General features: G+C 33.1%; 1 protein-coding gene across 2 annotated transcripts; it reads left to right on the top strand.

The window, feature by feature from the left end:
- Nucleotides 1-4,459: 4,459 nt before the first annotated feature.
- LOC124373884 (alanine aminotransferase 2-like) lies at nucleotides 4,460-18,361 on the top strand. 2 transcript variants are annotated; one of them, XM_046832201.1, is made up of 7 exons: nucleotides 4,460-4,631; nucleotides 6,275-6,354; nucleotides 6,639-6,756; nucleotides 7,402-7,523; nucleotides 15,324-15,509; nucleotides 15,948-16,096; nucleotides 18,224-18,361. In XM_046832201.1, the coding sequence occupies exons 1-7, from the start codon at nucleotides 4,493-4,495 to the stop codon at nucleotides 18,312-18,314; spliced, it is 885 nt and encodes a 294-aa protein (XP_046688157.1). In that variant the 5' UTR covers nucleotides 4,460-4,492; the 3' UTR covers nucleotides 18,315-18,361. The 2 variants fall into 2 exon arrangements, with proteins under 2 accessions (XP_046688157.1, XP_046688158.1); XM_046832202.1 differs by lacking the exon at nucleotides 15,948-16,096.
- Nucleotides 18,362-19,312: the final 951 nt, after the last annotated feature.

The following is a 19,312-nucleotide window of genomic DNA, read 5'->3' as shown; positions in this document are numbered from 1 at the left end:
TTTACCTTTTAGCTAGCGTTCAAAATACTCCAAGTTGAAGTTGGTTGGAAAGTTTCATTGTTGGATTCTTGGCAGTGTAGTTGCGTTTATGAACCATTTGATCGTTACTGTTTCTTACAAGTTTTCCAGAATGAATAAATCATTATCATCATCTGCAAATTGAAAGTGATTTTACAAGGTTTGGTTATAAGTGAACATTTATGTTGCGCTATATATTAAGAGCCAAACAATAAAGGGACTGAGCCACACTGCCTTGGGGCAATCCTCTATTAGTATAAACCTAGTTATGTTATAAACTTAGGACTAAATGAGAGTCATTTTGTCTGTTTATGAAGACCATGAGTTTAATATAAAGGTCAACAAACTTTGATGGAAGTGTTGTTAGGTATACTCTCAACTTGTTTTATCAACTCCATGGTATATAAAACATCGGTGATCATATGCATTGGATAAGTCCTAAGTGAGGTTGCAATAGTTGTTATTTTCATTGAAGGATTTAGTGAAGTTTTGAAATAGTATCTGCTACTAAAAATTTAATGCAAGTAATCATTGCATCCGTATTTTTTTTTCTGAAACCCAATTATTGAGTACCTAGGTAAGATATTTGACTTTTCAAATACTGTTTACCATTTCCAATCTATTTTTTTAATCATACGTGATTGAGCAAGTTTTAAAAACCACATGGTATTAATGCTATAGGCCTATATGAAGTTTCCCAATTGTTTGTCCTTTATCTGTTTTTTGAGAAGTGCTATAATTTTTAAATTGTTGTCCACTTACCTTGGTTAGATCAAGTGAATTCCAGTTCCAAATATTGGTTGAATATTGTCCAGTAATGTATAAATCGTGCATTATTTGGTACGGTGGGACGTCGTTCCGCCGTAATCGATACTGTTAGGACTAATTATCGGTCCGAAACCTGGTGCAGTATCTTTTCCTTTTAGATTCTCTATTGCTAGCATTCAATTCCTTAATACTAAAACTATTTTCTTATGTTTTTCAGTAGTTTTCGGAAGAGTTATTGCTAGAGCTACCTGCTTACACTTCAGTGTTCCATTGGTACCATGTATCTGGGACTATGTGACACACTTAAATTATTTCACACAAGTTTTGGTCTGCTAGATATGGATGGATGTACTTACGTTTGTATAAGATTTTAGTCTTTTAAACTGATTTGTCCACCCTTCCAAGCAAATGATGGAATATTATTTTATACTACTTCATTTCCTGACCACAATTTTGTCCCCAATTACCTTCATTTTTTGGCTTTCCTGATTAATATGTCCCTGGTCTTTCAATTGTTGGTGGTTTGACTAATATTGATAATTAATGACTGCGTTGTCTATGTTATTTTTAAACATTTTTAAAAGCTAATCGTCTAAGGGCAACAGGCTCTTGAGGAGCATTACCTCATTTCCACCATTTTTTTGGTGTAAAACGATTTAAGCTATGGTTGGAATATATTATACCTTGGTATTGCCTTTGGCTTCATTGACTGCTAATAACTCTATGATTGATTGAGTATTTCATCCCCATTGTACATCTAGTGGTATAACTGGTAGTTCGTTTACCTGTTTTTCTACAGTTTTCTGTTTTATAGCGCCCAGTCAGCCTTTTTGAAGTTCCTTTTATTGCTTAGTTTTACACACATGGAATTAATGTCATAGTTATAACTAATAGGGCAAGTATTAAATTTTCATAAAAATTGGTAGATGGTTGCTTCCTAATGGATCATTACTTACCACCCATTCTTCTAGCAAAGCATGAAGGTTGGGAGTGGCGAAGGTGAGGTCAATGGTGGATGCCTGAATGGTACATAGTTGGTACAGTGGTGTGTTTATTATTATTTAATAGTATGAATTGAGATTGGTTGTATTCATTAAATATTCTACATCCCCTGTTGTTTGCTTGCGTGGCATTCCAGTATGGGTGGTGAGCATTAAAATCACCACACAGCAAGGTATAACCTGTGTCCTTACTGAAGAGTTGATTGTGCCAGAGATTATTGTTTATCTTCTTATTAGTACAGTATATATTATAAATATTAATAGGCCTATTGTAATTATTCACCTGTATAGCCTGAATTTGGGTTTGTGCTATCATTATGTTCTAAGATGATGTTGTAGGAGATTGTATTGTGAATAATAAAAGCAGTGCCACCATATCCATCCAATCTATCAAGATGGCATATTGTGTAATTATTATCGGATAGAATATCATCCTTTTGTAACCAGGTCTCTTGTATAACACCAATGTGTATTTCTTTTTTTGCAAACATTTGCATTATCTCTGGCCATTTAGGCTTAAGAGATCTAGCGTTCCATTGTATTAAGTTAAGTTTACTTACTGCCATTTTTATCTGGCGATTTAATCGAGTGTTGTTTACTATTTGATGAGTTTCCTAAGTTAGGTTTGGTATTGTTAGTTAATGAGCACGTCTTTGTTTGAACAGTTGAATCACTGTTCATAAAACTTACTATAATTTCATCAACTTGTTTAAGACTTGTTATTGTGCTTGAATTAAGCTTACCTCTTATTTCCTCGAGTTTTGTTTTCAGGAGTGATGAAAGATGTGATCTTTCTTGTGCGCTGAGTCTGTCTACCTGAACCGGCTTGGTGGAGGGTTGTTTTGATCTATCAACCGTAGATCTAGGCGTATGCATGACATTAATCCTATTAGGTCTAATACTGTTAGGTGTGCTAGAGAAACCTTAAATTCTCTAGCAGGGGGTTGGTAGTTGCAGGTGTTTTGGTTCTCTGATTGACAAACAGAGGTGTGTATTTGTTGCTTACAGTTATCTGGCTACTTGGAGTAGAGGCTTTGGAGGATGGCAAGCATGGGTAGGATTCATCATCAGCTAGGTCCAATTGAGCGGGCCTGTGTATAGGATAAACTTTTTGTATATTTACCTGTTTTTTTTGTAGGTGATGGGAAAAAATGTGAGGAAATGTGATAGCTTTCCTTCATGATACTCATTCTGTCTTTTATATTTTTTTGTCGTACGTATTCGGGGCAGAATTTAGAATTGCTGCTGTGTTGTGCACCGCAATGTATACATTTACGAGGTGTTTGACATGGCTCTGTATGGAAAGGGCCTGCACAGTCCCTACAGATTCTATCTCTATTGCAAGGGGAACTTGCCACGTGTCCATATGCAAAACATCTATAAACATTGTGTTTACACGAATCATGTAAGGGTCTACCTTCATGCGAACAAAATTCAAATATATATGGTTAGGAAGTTTCTCAGATTCAAATGTAATTTTAATAAAATGAGTGTTAATGAGTTGTTCATTAACTCGTCGTCTGATCCTCTCAGCATGTATGATGGGATAGTTGGATGATGCCTCTTGCATTATTTCCTGTTCACTTACCTCCGGTTCAGCGTACACGACGCCTATGGTATGAACTCTAATGGAGGGTACAAATACATTATATTCTAATAGATGTTTGCGAGTTAACTAGGTTATTTGCTGCCGTTAAAGTTAGTACACACAATGGATAAGTTTTTACCTGCACGTGATGATGTGTTCAATATCTGTGTAGTGCTGTTTTAGTATTTTGCCAATGGTAAATGGATTCATTTTATTTCTTTTCTTGTTCTTGTACAATAATCTCAAAGGGTCCAGTATTTTCAGGTTTATAGAGTCGTTGTATATGTGGTTTTTTGTGTTGTTGCATGTTGTGATCAACAGAAGTTTTTGAGTTGTCATTGTTTTCTTTTTCAAGTTCTATTAAATTTTCTTTTATTTTCATTGTCATTTTGAAAGTGTAGTTATGTTCACTGGTTATTATGGATGCAATCGCCTGATTTGGTCTCCATGTCGCTCAATTGAGCGTCAGGTGGGCTGAACCCGTCGACATGACAGGTCCAGCCTGAACAGATTTCGTTATGAACTATTGAAATTTGTATGAGATGTATTTGAATAATATGTGAGAATAAAAGAATAAAACCAATGCTCACTATGTTACGTATTAGTAAATACTGGTAGGAAAACTTGGTATGGGGCTGGTAAGTATGAGCAGAAGTTTAACCTATAATCATCGAACTATGCAAGCACTTCAGCAACCAGAACTCGAATAATTATGTAAAGTTAATTCACCGTCTTATTAAGTGACGTGTAAACTGTATAATAATAACGTTCTTTATGTAGCACAATGTTATTGTAGCACAAATTCCTTGTGTTTGAAGTACTATGTAAACAAAATACCTAAATTCACGTTTTACAGACATAAACCGAAGTTGTGAGATATGGTACGATTTATTTTCTTACTCGTAATAATGGTAATACCTCAACATCTTAAGAATTTAGAAATAATCTTCAGAGAGTATTTTCCACAGCTGATTGTCTGTTACTGGGTAAAAAATCCATATACGTGCGGAGAAATAGAAAAGGAATTTAACTCACTGAAGAGGAGCAAAATGAACTTTTAGATTTATCTTTGCATTGGGTAAATTTTATTTGAATAGAGAAAACTGATACTAGCCATATGCGACAGGTTGGATACTACCTGAAGGAGGAAAAGAGCTGGTCACCAGAGACAGAAGAGTTGGAAAGAGCCTACCGTGAGGCTGCGAAGACCTGCAGACCTCGAGCCATCGTTGTAATTAATCCCGGAAACCCTACTGGCGAGTACTCATTCACCTTTAGCTATTTTGTTCACAATTTCCTATTATCTTGTAAGCACAGAATTTGGAACAACTGGATCGTGTTTAATCAGTATGTGTTTATAATTAATTTTCATCAACGACAGCATGTTAGAGAGCGTATATAAATTCAAAATGTATTAGATAGATTTCTTATGGTCATACAAATAAGAATGAATATAATGCCAGCTTGCAAACGTGATAACTAGCGTAATATTGAATTTAATCAGATTAACCAGATTCATAGACAGTATTCAATACATTTTTTAACAAACACAACATTTTAAAACGTACGACGAACCTTTCTCTGTTGCGCAACATTTTTATACTGTGCATTATACAATATTACAACTTACATGAAATTGTCAAACAATTTCACCAACTTTTATTCTTGCTTAGTTCTTTGTTTAAAGCTTGTTTTTAATTATGGAAGAATTGTGAAAGTAAAAAAGACTTGTCCGGGCATTGCCATCGTTCAGTAATGCAACTAAAGTAGCGTTGAAACATATTGCTGCTTATTTTTTGTATCTCTGAATGATGGCAAATGTCCATAAAAATCCTGTTTCTCTTTTGATACCTGTTACAAGGTTTCACGATGGAGGCAGTTCAAAACTACATCTCAGCTGTTATATATCCTAGAGCAAAACGGAAAAGATTTCTAGAATGTTCCAGATGTTTACATCGATGTTTAGCACGATGTTTACATTTAAAAGGTTTTTTTTTACATTTAGTACGATTTCGAGATAACGACCGTACAAACTTTTTAGAACTAAACCAGAATATTAAATCACTACAAGAAGAGACTTTGTTTACAAACACATTTTTTACTGATTACAACTAAACCAGATCCACGTTGTTAGAACCAAATGCTTATATAACAATTTTTGTTTTGGTAAGGTTTCAAAGATGACGGAATTTCTACATGCCTGGCAGTGTTATGAGTATATTAACATGTTTCATAGAGTTATCACACATTAATCGTATTAACTAATAAAGCATCTTCAGTTTGAGTCTTCCAGATGCCAGCCACAAGTGCCATCTACTTTCATTGAAACTAAACCGGAAAAGGTATTTATACTTGTATTATAAAGGTCACTGCAAAATAAAGGAAGTGTTTTATCGTCAGGCGAGCTCTACTCGTTAATTAAATACTCGATAGACACTTGATTCCATCTATAGAACAATAGATTCCTCTTGGTCTAAGGAAGAATCCTATCGATTTTGTGATCAAAAAGGTCAAAGAACAGTCCACCCATTTGTCTGTCAGTGCGATAACTCTTGATAGAAAAGTCATAGAGACTTGAACATTGGAATATAGTTTCCTCTTGGTCTAAGGAAGAGCTCTATTGGTTTTGGGGTAAAAAGGTCAAATTGAAGTCCGTACACATGTATGTATGTGTGATAACTTGTGTTTTTCTATCGGATCCTACAATACTCCATTAGCCTGTATCAGTTTATTTTATCTAGATTTATTATGGTATGAGGTACAAGTTTTATCATATTGTAAAAAGTCACAAAAATTTATATTTTTTGAAAATGTGATTGTATTAACGTTTTTATTTTATAGCAAAAGCGTTACATTATTGTATTTGATATACTCTTATATTGACGTTCTTTTGTTGCAGGCCAAGTTTTAACAGAGGAGAACATAATGAATGTCATAAAGTTTGCTCACAAGCACAATTTGTTCATTCTCGCTGATGAGGTAGAATTTTAGTGTTATAATAATATTGTTTTAGAGAAATTGTGTTATAAAATAATGCTGTATTGTATAGCTATTTTAATTGTCTCGCAATTTTTAAATATGTAAATTACTCATACATAATCCAATCCTGTAATGATTGCCTCCATAAAAGCACATACATTATTGTGCAACTTAAATTCGTTTTAGTATTAGTGTCGTTTTTCCTATAAAATTATATTTATGAACAGGATCTTAAGTATAAAGTATTTTACAAATACAATTAAAATTGTATGCTCTTTTGACAGGTCTATCAAGACAACATTTATGAGGGAAGCAAGTTCTACTCATTTAAGAAAACGATAGCTCAAATGGGCTCTCCTTTCAGTGAAGTTGAGTTGGCATCCTTCATGTCGTGTTCAAAAGGTGGGACAGCAAATTGTGTACATTTTTAGTTTTTTTACGAATCGATTTTAAATAATTGTTGATTATTTCATTCTTAGGCTACTGTATCTAAAATACACAACAGAAGGAGTCTAAAGTAATTACTTGCATTTAAAATGTTATACAAATTTTACTGGTTTTGAGTTAAGCAAGTTATAGTCTACCAAAAAATATTCAAAATGTTTTGATAAATTGGTTGATTTGCAATGCATTTTGCCAATATTTTAATTTTTTGGAAACAGTGTTTTATGTGAATTAAAAGAAAAAAGTGGTTACAAAATCAGTAAAAATGTTCAAATCTTTTGAAAGTAAATAAACCGAGATATGCTCTCTTTATATTTTTATAAAACAGGTCATTCTGACGACGCACATGATCACAGATCAATAATTCCTAGAAAATACTAACATAAAAGTAATTTGTTGAGCATTTTCACATTGAATAATACTTCAAAGACAAGAACTGAGAAACGTTTATTCAACCTCACACAAGAATTGGTCATTTCATTGCTCATCATATCGAGATATTAAATTAATACTTTGAAATTATTTCAGGGGGTTTTAATTTTATTTTTTGTACACTAACCGCTATTTACACTAAAGTTAATTGATTAAATCTTTTTTTTACAGGATACATGAATGAAAGTGGCCTGAAAGGCGGGTATGTGGAAGTTGTGAACATGGATCCCCAGGTGATAAGTATGTTGGTAAAGAGTTTTTCTGCTAGACTATGTTCCGGCACAGATGGCCAGGTCAGTATAAATAACCAGCGGATTACAAATTTTCTTTTAACTTCAGAAAATAATAGTTCTAAAACCACCTACTGAGACAACAAACACATTTATTTTTACAGAGGCAGTTAACGCTACTAAATTAATAAAAGCGAATCGTCTGATTTCAAAATATCAGCCTTTCATTTACGATGTACTATATGTTATAGTGCGTTCATGATGATTTCACTTAGAAGTACTTTTGAATTATCAAATAAATTTAGTAACAGATGAAGCCAAGTTCAGACATTTAGTTAAGTATTCGTAATGCGTATGGGTCGCTTTTAACTTTTTAAGTTAATTTAGATAAGTTAATAATTCGTTACTCTAATCGTATATAGCTTAAATATTTAAACTTCACTTTTTCTTGGCATTTGCGTGATTTTTGTCAATGAATATATTGAATCTGAATCGTTGTCAAAAGTGGCATTAAAAACTAGCAACAGTATCAAGAACATTCTAGTGCAAGGTAAGATCACCTTTAGGACATCCAAAGTTGTCCTGAGACAGTTCCAAGCTCTCGTTTTAAATGTTGGGGAATATTCTGAAAATTATCTAAGTTACTGGTTAAGGGGAGCATGTACCTTTTTGGCACCAAAATATCGATTTTTTGAAACATATCATAAAAAAATACTACGTTTTATGCCCTTTTAAAAAATATATAACACTCTATATCTGAGAGGTTTAGAAATATGTGTAAAATGTGTTTTAAGAAATGTATGCACGCTTTTTTCAGCTGACAACATGGCGCGCTATGGATTGTTAGTGTCAGAATGTATTATATACATATTACTTGCTCCAATTGTAATGATTATTAAGTTTTTCCCTTTAGGTTGGTAGCACTGCTTGCTTTAGATGCATTTGAAGGATGTAAGTCATCTGTAACTTACCTAACCTACACTATTGATATTATTGTTATTGTTTTATGTTTACTAACAGTGTTTGTCAGTGTAATTCTATTTTGTGTGGTGCCAGTGATAAAAACTTTGGACTCTTAGTGTGTATTTATTATATAAATAAGTGATATTATTGTGTATTAGCCATGCCTAGAGTGAAAAGGTTTCAATAAAATAGTCTTACAAAGGTAACCAATTTCGTAAAAATTCAAGTGAACTAGGACTAAGTGCTTCTCCAGGTACAAGTTGAATCTAATAGGCCTAGGCCTAAACAATCATCTAGTTCTAAGAAGATTAATGATTCAAAGTTGCCTAAATTTAGTGATTATGACATAAACAATGTAAATATTATAATAGATTTACAACAGATTTCTGGCCTAATAAAATCTTTCACTGCATTTAAATATTGTAGTAGTTCCGACTGCATTGACATAAAGCCTAGATGAAGACTTCAAGTGTGGAATAGTACATCGTGTAAATATTTATTGCAGTGTATGTAAACATACTGACTCAGTAATAAGCTCCAAATGTGTTAGAAATATGTATGAGTTGATCTAAGATATGTTTATGCTCTACGTTCAATCGGCAAAGGCCTAGATTCTGGTAGGGTATTTTCTGCTGTGATGAATATCGCTCCACCAAACAGCCGAATTGAAAAATATAATAAAAAACTGCTTACTGCTGTAACAGAGGTAAGTGAATTGTTCACTTAGACAGGCAGCTGATGAAGTTCGTAGCCTAAATGATGATTGTCGTGATATTAGCAGCACGCGCTTTTGACGGTACCTGGCAGAAGCGAGGCTTCACCTCTGTGAACGGCGTAATGACAGCAACATCCTTCGATACAGGAAAGGTTATGGACTTTGAGTGTTTCAGCAAATATTGTAATAAATGTGTCAGAAAACCTCTAAGCCATGACAAAACCCTATTGAAACAGCACAAAAATTCTGGTACTTGTTTGGCAAATTTTTTCAGGTACAAGTGGTGGAATGGAGGTGGCGGGAGCTCTGACTCTTTGTCGCCGCTCTGAGGCTAAACTCAATGTGCGATACACAAAATACCTTGGAGATGGGGACTCTAAGGGGTTTACTCATGTTGTGGCAAACAATCCCTATGGTGATGATGTTTTGTTAGAAAAACTTGAATGTGTAGGCCATATTCAGAAGCGACTAGGAACAAGACTGCAGCGATTGAAGAGGGATAAAAAAAGGAATCAAATTGAAGGATGGTAAAGGACTTGGAGGACAAGGTAGGTTGACTGATGTAGAGATAGATCACTTACAAACGTTTTTATGGATGGCAATAAGGAATAATTTGAAGATAATGAAAAAAATGAAGAGAGCAATATGGGCTACGTTCTATCACAAATTATCGACTGACGCAAAACCTCAGCACGAACTATGCCCGCCTGGGATTGAGTCTTGGTGCAAATGCAGACAAGCTCAGCAAATAATAAGCTAGATGATTTCAAACATACAAACTCATTGCCTGAATCTATTATGGAAGAAATAAAAACCAATCTATAAGGATTTATCAGCCCCAGCCCTACTAAAGAGGTGTCTGCACGGTAAAACACAGAACCCTAATGAAAGCGTCAATAGCGTAATTTGGAATAGGCTACCCAAGACCACATTTGTTGGCATTCAGACATTAAAATTAGGGGTTTGTGATGCAGTTTCTTAGTTTTTAATGAAGGAGCAATGGCCAAAGTGAATGTTTTGGAACGATTATGCATCCAACCAGGACGCTTTATGGTTGAAGGCCTTCAACAAAATCGATTCCAATAGGGTTAAAAAAGCTGACAAAGCTGTGCCTGCTGCGTAAAGAGTGTTAAGTCCAAAAACATAGTTTTGAGATATTCACGTTTGAAGTTTTCAGTAAAATCTGAAACCTACACTTTTTAATAGTTTTGTGGACATTTTACTCCTACAGACCTCCTATTTTCATTAAAATGTTAGTTTGTGTATTACCTTAAAAGGTACTATACTTCAAAATAACATAACAATATTTTCTTTTATTAGAAAAAAATGTAAAACTTTTTTGACTTGGACTTAACACGGTTTACACTAATTGCATGGACTTAACTTATTTTACACTAGAAGAAAGCTGCGATTTGAAACAGTAAACTTTTATTACACTGTCTTTAAATATTTCAATTGTTTGTAGGGTTTAAAAAAAAACTTTAAGTAGTATATTGTTTAATTAAGTCAAAGGCTAGATTAAATATTTTATACAAACACAAAAGTTTTACTCTGGCAAACATATTGGTAAATTGACAAAATTTATTTTTTTGTGTTTAGGAATAGCTGTAAATAAGTTAACAATTCTCTAATCTTACAGAGCAGTGAATTTTTAATATTCAAACAATTTAATTATTTTTTGTAAATGTCCATTAAACCCTTTCCTTTGGCGGATTGTTTTTTATATTTATTTCTTTTCGTTTTGATCACACGTTTTCTTCTTTTATGGATTTTATGCGTTCCTCCTTTTTACAACTAATGGTACTGCCTCTTCAGTTTCTTCATTTGGAATGTTCATCTGGATAGGTATCCTTTGCTTCCTGTGAAGTCTTCAGGTCTTTATAAAATTGGTGAAACACAGGTGAAATAAAAGGTAATAGGTCAAGGAGGTCTTTCTTTTTGTTTTCAGGGATAGGGCCCTTGTAACGTAGACTAGGGTCATTGCAAAAGTGATTTCATTACATCTTTTAAAACTTGAAATACATTGAAATGGTTGATTGGGGTCCAAGGAAGTTTTGTGTAAAAATTATCACTTTTTAGGTACTTCAACCACTGCACATTCCTCTAATTGAAACTGTTTCCTACAAAATCTTGCTTGCGCTGCTGGAGATCACTTTTGAAAAGCTTAGCAAAGTAAAAAAAGTCTTCTTCATTCATATCCTTTACAATAAAAGGATGCTTTGATCCGGTACTTCGTATAAGCTGGCTCCAATCGTGGGGGTGGTGAATGTTTCCGTGAAAGGTTTATTTTACTTTTTTCAATTAGAGCGTGAGATGTGTCACACTCCATGTGCGTATGCCCAGGTATCAAAATTTATGGTTGATTTCTTTTAGTCCTGGCGAATTTTGTAGGCCAGCGTACACATAGCAGCTATGTGTGTGTTTTTTGTTCTGGCCCCCACATGTATCTGTGTACATTGTCAAACATGTCACATCAGGTTTTGTTGCTTCCGAAGTGAACGAATAGATACATGAAACCCACTTCATTGGCACCTCTACCAGCTATACCTTCATGCCAAAGGTAGCAGTAGGTTAAGCCTTCAGAGCAGTCGTAGACTGTTAGGTTGAAAAGTCCAAAGTTGGCGTTTATAGAAAGCCACAGAATTGTGAACTAGAGGACTTGGCAGGCATTGCTGCAAAATCAAATGTCACTGTTTTAGTGGTATGGTCAACTTTTGATTTTTTCTTTATCTAACTTTTTAGATTCATATGCAAATTCTGCATCTTCAAGGTGACAATTTTTTTTTTCTTTTTAAATACGCCCCTTTTTCATCTTCCGAAGAAAATTTTATTTGCATTTGTAGTCTGTCACATTTTGAACAAGTGTCTATTTTGGGGTTTTTTTTTAAAGTTCAAGTTATGGAACTCCTCACGAAATTTTGTGAAACTCACTGGATTAGTACTGGCTTCGGGTAAAGTGGTTTTTTATTCTTCATACAATGCTGTTTATTGTCAAAAATGGAGCGACAAACTTTTTACCACAATCTCGTCTCGAATAGTGGCTTTCGTAAGCTGGAATTTTAAGAAGAAAAGTCACGTACCTTGTCTTTGGCTTCTTGAGCTAAAGTGGTTTTTTGAAAATTTCCTCTAGCATCTGGTTGGATTAAGCCTGAAGAAGACGCCTTTTTTTTATCACTACAGTCTCCAGCATCCGTAGATTTTCACCAAATACTTTTACAAACAACTTCTTTGTTACCTTCAACTTCAACATGGTACTTGACGGTAGCCATTCTAACTTTATCACTGTCATGTTTCCTTTCCCTTTTTCTTTTAGATTCAGATACCTCTATCAAGGCTGCTATATAATTACATCTTTTGTTGTAGTCATTCATTTTCATTAGTCTTCAAACACTGCTTCACGGACATTGTCCGGTATTTTTTCAGCACACTTGTTTCTGCATAAATCTAAAACTTTCCTACTTTCTTGCTTTTACTACTTTTCCTTTGTTTGTTTTATACTCCAAACCTTGATTTCTTAAATTTTTTCTTTCATTTCTTACATTTCGGCTTTCATTTTTCAAACCTCTTTGTCTCACTTTTCCACTTTTATTAAGTGGAGTTTCATTTATTTCTATAAAAGTCTCTTCAAGGCCTCCATGATCGGACTGAATATCGCTAGCTTCTTCAGCTGCTCGAGATAAAGTTTTTTCTTCAGTTGGTCGGACTGTTTCTAAATTAAACACCTTAGCCGGAAGTAGTTCAGTGTAAGTCTTACTCACCATCTTTTTTCTTCTCTTACAAAAAAATTGTGTTTCATCTCCTGACGAATCCTCTATCTGGTCTTCGTCCGGATTGTAGTCTCTGTCTACATCTGAGTCATCAGAATTAAATAGATCCATAAGTTCAGGTGGCAGCTTGGGGCAGGACTTGAGTCTGAAAAAATACAATAAAGTGTCTGTTAATTTTAGATTTACTTACTTATTTTAAGTGGATTTTTTAAAAATGATTTCACTTGCAAAAAATTACTTACTTTAAATCTTTAATTTATAGCGTAATGATTAAAATTTAAATTAAATTGGAATTATTCAGATGGCAAAAAAGTATACGACCACCACGTGGTTCCGAATCCCGGACCTTGAGACTGTGAGCCAAACGTGCACATTGAAAATAGTTCAACGATAGACAATCTAGACTTATACAATGCAAAAAAATATGAACAATGTTGGGGGGAATTCCATTACATTAGACAAACTATTCTTTACGTAACAGTACAGTAAAATACTATATACGTATTTCAAAAGAAAACAATGAAACAAATGTTTTAATGATAACTTCAATGAAAATTTTACTTTATAATTTCTGAACAATTAACTGGTTGTTTATTATAAAAATGAGTCATCAGCAATTTAATTATTTTACATTAATTTATAATAACAAAATACTTACCTTTGCTTTCTTTATCTGGTATGAAGTTGTCATCTGTGCTTTTACCTGCACCACACATTTCCAAAATCCGCTTAGATCTTGATGACATGATGGTAAACTAACTTGTACACTACACTTCACATTAACCAACAAACTATTGGGTTATGATGATTATTATGTGCTTGTTTTCCAGAGTATGGTCAATACAACTACTGAAAACTAAAGTAGTCAAATCAGGCTTTAAACAGTGTAAAGTGTGTTAACTTAATAAATAAATTAGTGAAGAGTGCGTTAAGTCACAAATTGCTTGGACTTAACACACTAAACACAAATAGACCTTAAGCAGTATAGTTTGAGTAAAATGTGACCATGGACTAAATACACTTTACACAATCAATAATGTTCACTTTTTACTTATACCATTGGCGCACAAGTGAATAACCTGTTTATTATGTGAAATTGGGACTTATCACCCTATACACAAACGTAGATATCATTATTCTGCATGCGGTGTAGCAATAACTCATTTTGACCAATTTTGGACTTAACACTCTTTACGCAGCTGGCACAGAAAGAAGTCCAAGAAGAAAATAAAAAGAAGAGGATAAAAAGAAGGATAGGAAAAAAGAGTAAAAATGAAGAAGATGATTACTGTCCAGGTGGATTTTAAAGTGATTATGTGTTTTGAAGTGTAACTAAAACTTTAAAGCTGTTTTACCGAAAGTACCGTTTTGTGACATTTCGGAACACGTCGTGAAACAATTATTAGACTTACAGACTTCAAATTTTACACACTTATTGCAGACTAGTTGGTGAGTAGATTCATGCTTTTTTATCAATATATATTATGTTTTTATAATTTTAAAAAATATTGTATTTACATAATTAAAAAAAAAAAAAATTTGTTAAATTGCTACCACGATAATTTTTTTGTTTATTGAGATATTAAAAAAAAGGCATGAACATATAAAGCTGTTAATGTAGAACAAAACCCTAAAGTTTAAAGTCAATATGTCTAATAGTTTAGGAGATAATGGTACCGACATGTTGCAGTGTACTCCCATTTAAATAACATGGGACCCGAAAAAGGTACATGCTCCCCACCCCAAAAAGGTACATCAGAGCATCAACACTGGTTATGCTTAGATGGGGGGATTTAACTGGAAGGAATCCCCTATCCGTTCTATGAAATCACCTTGTTCGGTTTTACAACACATTATCGTAATTGGGGATTGGAATTTTAATTTCTTATACAGTAACACTTTGTAAGTTATTTATATATGAACTCAGTCACTGTAGCCTATGCGCATTATCCAAAATTGCCATAGTATAATTTCCACATACCTGTATAAATAATGTCCACAAGAAAAATAACACAAAATATGGTGATTGTGCCTAGAGAGACACTATCTTATTCATCAGTACTTAACTTTATGGTTATCCATTGTTTAAAAATTGACAATGTTGTTCAAGAACCATAGAAAATCCCCAATTCTGCAAATAATCACATAAACTCATAACTCTCCTCATCTTCATTACAGTCAAGTTTAATGTGTTTCAGTTTTAGTGCGACGTTGTTGTTTGTATCTTAGTTATGGCTCCTTGGATCTTGGCTCTTACTTTAATTTAATTGGGTTATACAAGATGTATAATCAATATTTTTAAAACGAGTAGGATAATGTAGCCATAAGATGAAGATTAATACAGATTTGGAAAAAAATAGATCTTTCTCTACATATTCTCTGTATTAGGGGTTTCACTAATGCTAACTGGCTGTACAGGCAGCATTGTACTGCATGGCTAATCCCCCTCAGCCAGGAGAGCCTTCCTACGAGCAGTTCAAGTCAGAGAAGGAAGGAATATTCAAGTCAATGGCAGCCAGAGCCAAGATGGTTTCTGATGGCCTCAACGGTATCCCCGGAATAAGTTGTAATGCAGTGCAAGGAGCTATGTGTGCCTTCCCTCAGGTGAATAATCATATATATGCATACGTATAAAGATTAGGCTACTGAAATCGCAACTTATATTTGGAATTGAATTCAGTATGAAAATTTGGAATGACATTGTTAGAACTCTGTCGAACTGATTAAAATTATTTAAACTGGACTAGACTGGTTAAAACTGATAAAACACTGTTATTAAAAGATCTGTAAATTAAATACTATAATGATCATTTACACGATGTTTTAGGTCATAAGTGAGCAACATGACTCACTGTTGTAACAAAACCAATGAAAATAGTTATAAAAACAATCAGATTATAAATTACGTTTTCAAACCATGGACCTTCATCAATGTTATTGGCTGCCTTATATTTTTTTAATTATTACTGTATTGTAAAATGTATTGTACATAATTATATTATGGTTTGCTTAATTATAATAAGATCATTGCTAATATTCAAGGTGAAAATACCAGAAAAAGCTGTAGCGAAGGCCAAGTCAGATAATAAATGCCCTTCAACCTTCTATGCTATCCAATTACTTGAAAAAACAGGAGTCTATGTTGATCCAGGATCATTCTTCGGTCAAAAACCTGGCACTTACCATTTCAGGTTTGGTTCTTTTATCATGTCTAAAGTAGAATTGTTTGTACCATCTGATAGTGCTTATAGTGGTCTTCGTCTACTAATTGGGGTTTAGCCCCAGTTAACCTTCCTCCTAAGTCTGGAATCTGGTACCATTGCAGACTTGACTCCTGGAATCTGGTTAGAGTCATGTTTGTCTGAAGAGATCCAAAAAAGTCAAAAGCAACGAAGAAGCTCATACAGACTCTTTACATTGTTTCGACATCAGAGACACCTTGGCTACAAAATATAGCGTAATCTAGGCGAAGAGGTATTGTCAATGTCTCAACAGGTGCACAATTTTAACTAGAGCTAAACCAATTCACATAAAAAAACAAAAAATAAAAAAACCGGTTAGGCACATTTCATAATAGCTATCAACGTACATGACAAATATTAAAATTCTATTTTTTATACAGAGTCCTTATAATATATATTGCATAGTATATAATGACACTTAATAAGGTGCCATTAATACTATAACAGCTGGGTCTTTGAATGTTTTAGTTGCTTATTTACATTTTGTGGTTCTTTTCTTCTTATTTATTGTGTTTATTATTCTGTTTATATTCTTATTTTACTTCCTCAGGATGTGGGTATATAATCCCACGAAATATAGAAGCTTTTTTATCATTGTTTTTTATATCAATTAGAGAAACATATATATAACCTAAATGAGTAAGATTAGATTGACGGTGTTTTGGTAGTGATTAAGGTGCAGCTTGTTGTGATTATTCAGAAGAACGGCGCACAGTAAATTATAAGGCAGACATTCGTAAATAAAATACAATTCAATAAGAGAGAAACTGTCTGGAGGTAATAGAACAAATGTAATTCTCCGGCCAATTGGACTTTCACCCACCTGGAGCGAAAGATCGTCCATTCGTCCATTAAACGACTTAGGGACACCACGTATAAAAAAGTGTATAGATTTATCAATATTTGATCTATAATTGTTTGTTATCAAGTATGAAATACTGATTATTATCACTAAAGAGAGAATGTAAGACGTTTCAGAATAACAAAGATGTAAAAAATGTAGGACAAAGTCTCAACAACTAGACAGAGAATACTTACGTTTAGGTATACACATCCCAATTAATTAATAATTACATTAATGATGGTGATAGTTCTATCAAATAGTCCTTCTGGCTCAATCAGAAGTAGCTACCTAGACTTCGTGACAACTGAAATAGTATTAATGCATCATCATCGATTTGCATTTAATATCTTGAAAACCATTTGATGTACAACAAATTTATTTAACAAAATATTTAGAAAATGTTAAAAGCATTCTAGTTCACTTTTTCTTTTTCTCTAGGTTGATAAATAACGGAGTAGTAAATTTTTGAAGTTTTGGATGGGTGTTGTTTTGTTTCGAAATGGCATATCAAGCTGGCTAATGAACTTATTCGAGATATTTATAAGACCCATTTTCTACCTAGATTGAACTTGTTTCAGCATTCCTATCGCTAGTTTTTGGAAATGGGAAAATTCTTATGGGATTGATACGTAATAGAAAATTTGAAACCGTTCGAGATATAACATAATTGTTAATTTCATAATTGTTGATATGTACATTCCATAAAACTTTTTGGTTTTATCCAAATTTATAAACAACATAGTTGTTTTTAATTATATAATTTGGCCGCTGTAGGTATTAAAAACGAAATGGTGAATCAAGCTGGCCAACGAATCTAATTTTTGTACGAGGTTTCAACTTGTTTCAGTCAGTTGTCATTTCCACAGGCCATGTTACATGGCATACAATAAAAATATATAGCCTACATTCGACCTAGAGGTGGTTTTTGGTTGTGAGGGATGTGTTCAATGATGTTAAGCAGAACCTTTAAGTAAGCGCTACCATGAAGACAATTGCATTATACTGGTACATAATCTACCTAAAAGACATAAAAAGTTTGTTATGATTTATTTTACATGAATTTGTATCTTTATTGTTATGTATTGAATTGCGATTTTACATTAATGTGTATATAGTAATTTGTATTTTTTTAAATATCTGAAAATATGTGACAGGATAAAAAGAGAGTTTCATTGTTCATAGATTATCCTCACTGTATGATTTTACTTTGAAAAAAATATAATGTGTTACAGGATCACAATTCTATCCGATTACGACAAGTTGAAATTTATATTGAAAAAAATAAAGGAATTCCATTTGAAGTTCTTGGAGGAGTATAAATGAGTCAATTGTGCTCTTTACTGTAATAAATAAAAATGTTGAAACTGAGATAATGCGTTTAACTATTATTGTTCTATTCTGTATTTAAATACTTTATTGAATCATTAATTAGATATCCAAATATCGATAGAAATTGTTTGTTCCTTCTGTTCTAAGCTAGGTTACGTTCTTATCAAGTTATATTGACTCTCGCCTTCTAAATAAATATTTGCGTATAAATATTGAAGTAATAGCAAAAAATACTCAGCGTTTTTTTGCTAGAATATTACAGTTGTCGTTTTAATATTATCAAAACCAATCGTATATCACATTTTCTGTAATTATCTTCTAATTTACCCACTTAATTTAAATAAGAAACAAATAATATCATGTATCCTAATAATATTATATGTGCGAAAGTGCCTTAGTTGGTTTGTTTTTTTAAACTTATACTACTCAACCAATGCATAAAACAACTTAGGTATAGAAATATTGTTAAAACAATAGTTAGTAATGTGTACAAATATTTGTTAGATAAGCCGTGAAATAATAAATAACTTAGAAATATTGTTAAAACAATAGTTAGTAATGTGTACAAATATTTGTTAGATAAGCCGTGAAATAATAAATAACTTATATGTGGGCCTATTTTCAAACTTAACATGTGAATGGCCAGTGTTTATGATTACAGATAGTGAACCTTTTTAGCTAACATCGGTTATTGAACTTATTTAGCTTATGTTTGAATTAAAATAACAGATATAAAGCAGCCGAATTTGCCATTTACGGAAATAATGAACTTGGAGAGTAAAAAGCGTACTTGATAGATTTTGTAAAAAACTTTATGATTCTGCAAGAGTAACAAAGTTTCATCTTTGTTTGTATACTGTAGACAACTTTATTGTATACTGTATTGAAACAGCGGGATATTAACAATGAATGACAACTTTATGGGTACTATCCTTTGCCATTTTAATGTAATATCGTGTTCTTTGTAAGGAAATAAAATGTTAAAATAGAAA

The sequence above is a fragment of the Homalodisca vitripennis genome, unplaced genomic scaffold (genome assembly GCF_021130785.1).
Source record: "Homalodisca vitripennis isolate AUS2020 unplaced genomic scaffold, UT_GWSS_2.1 ScUCBcl_6612;HRSCAF=13908, whole genome shotgun sequence".
NCBI lineage: Eukaryota > Metazoa > Arthropoda > Insecta > Hemiptera > Cicadellidae > Homalodisca > Homalodisca vitripennis.
Note: the sequence above shows the minus strand (reverse complement) of the source record. Positions and strands in the feature narration are given on the sequence as shown.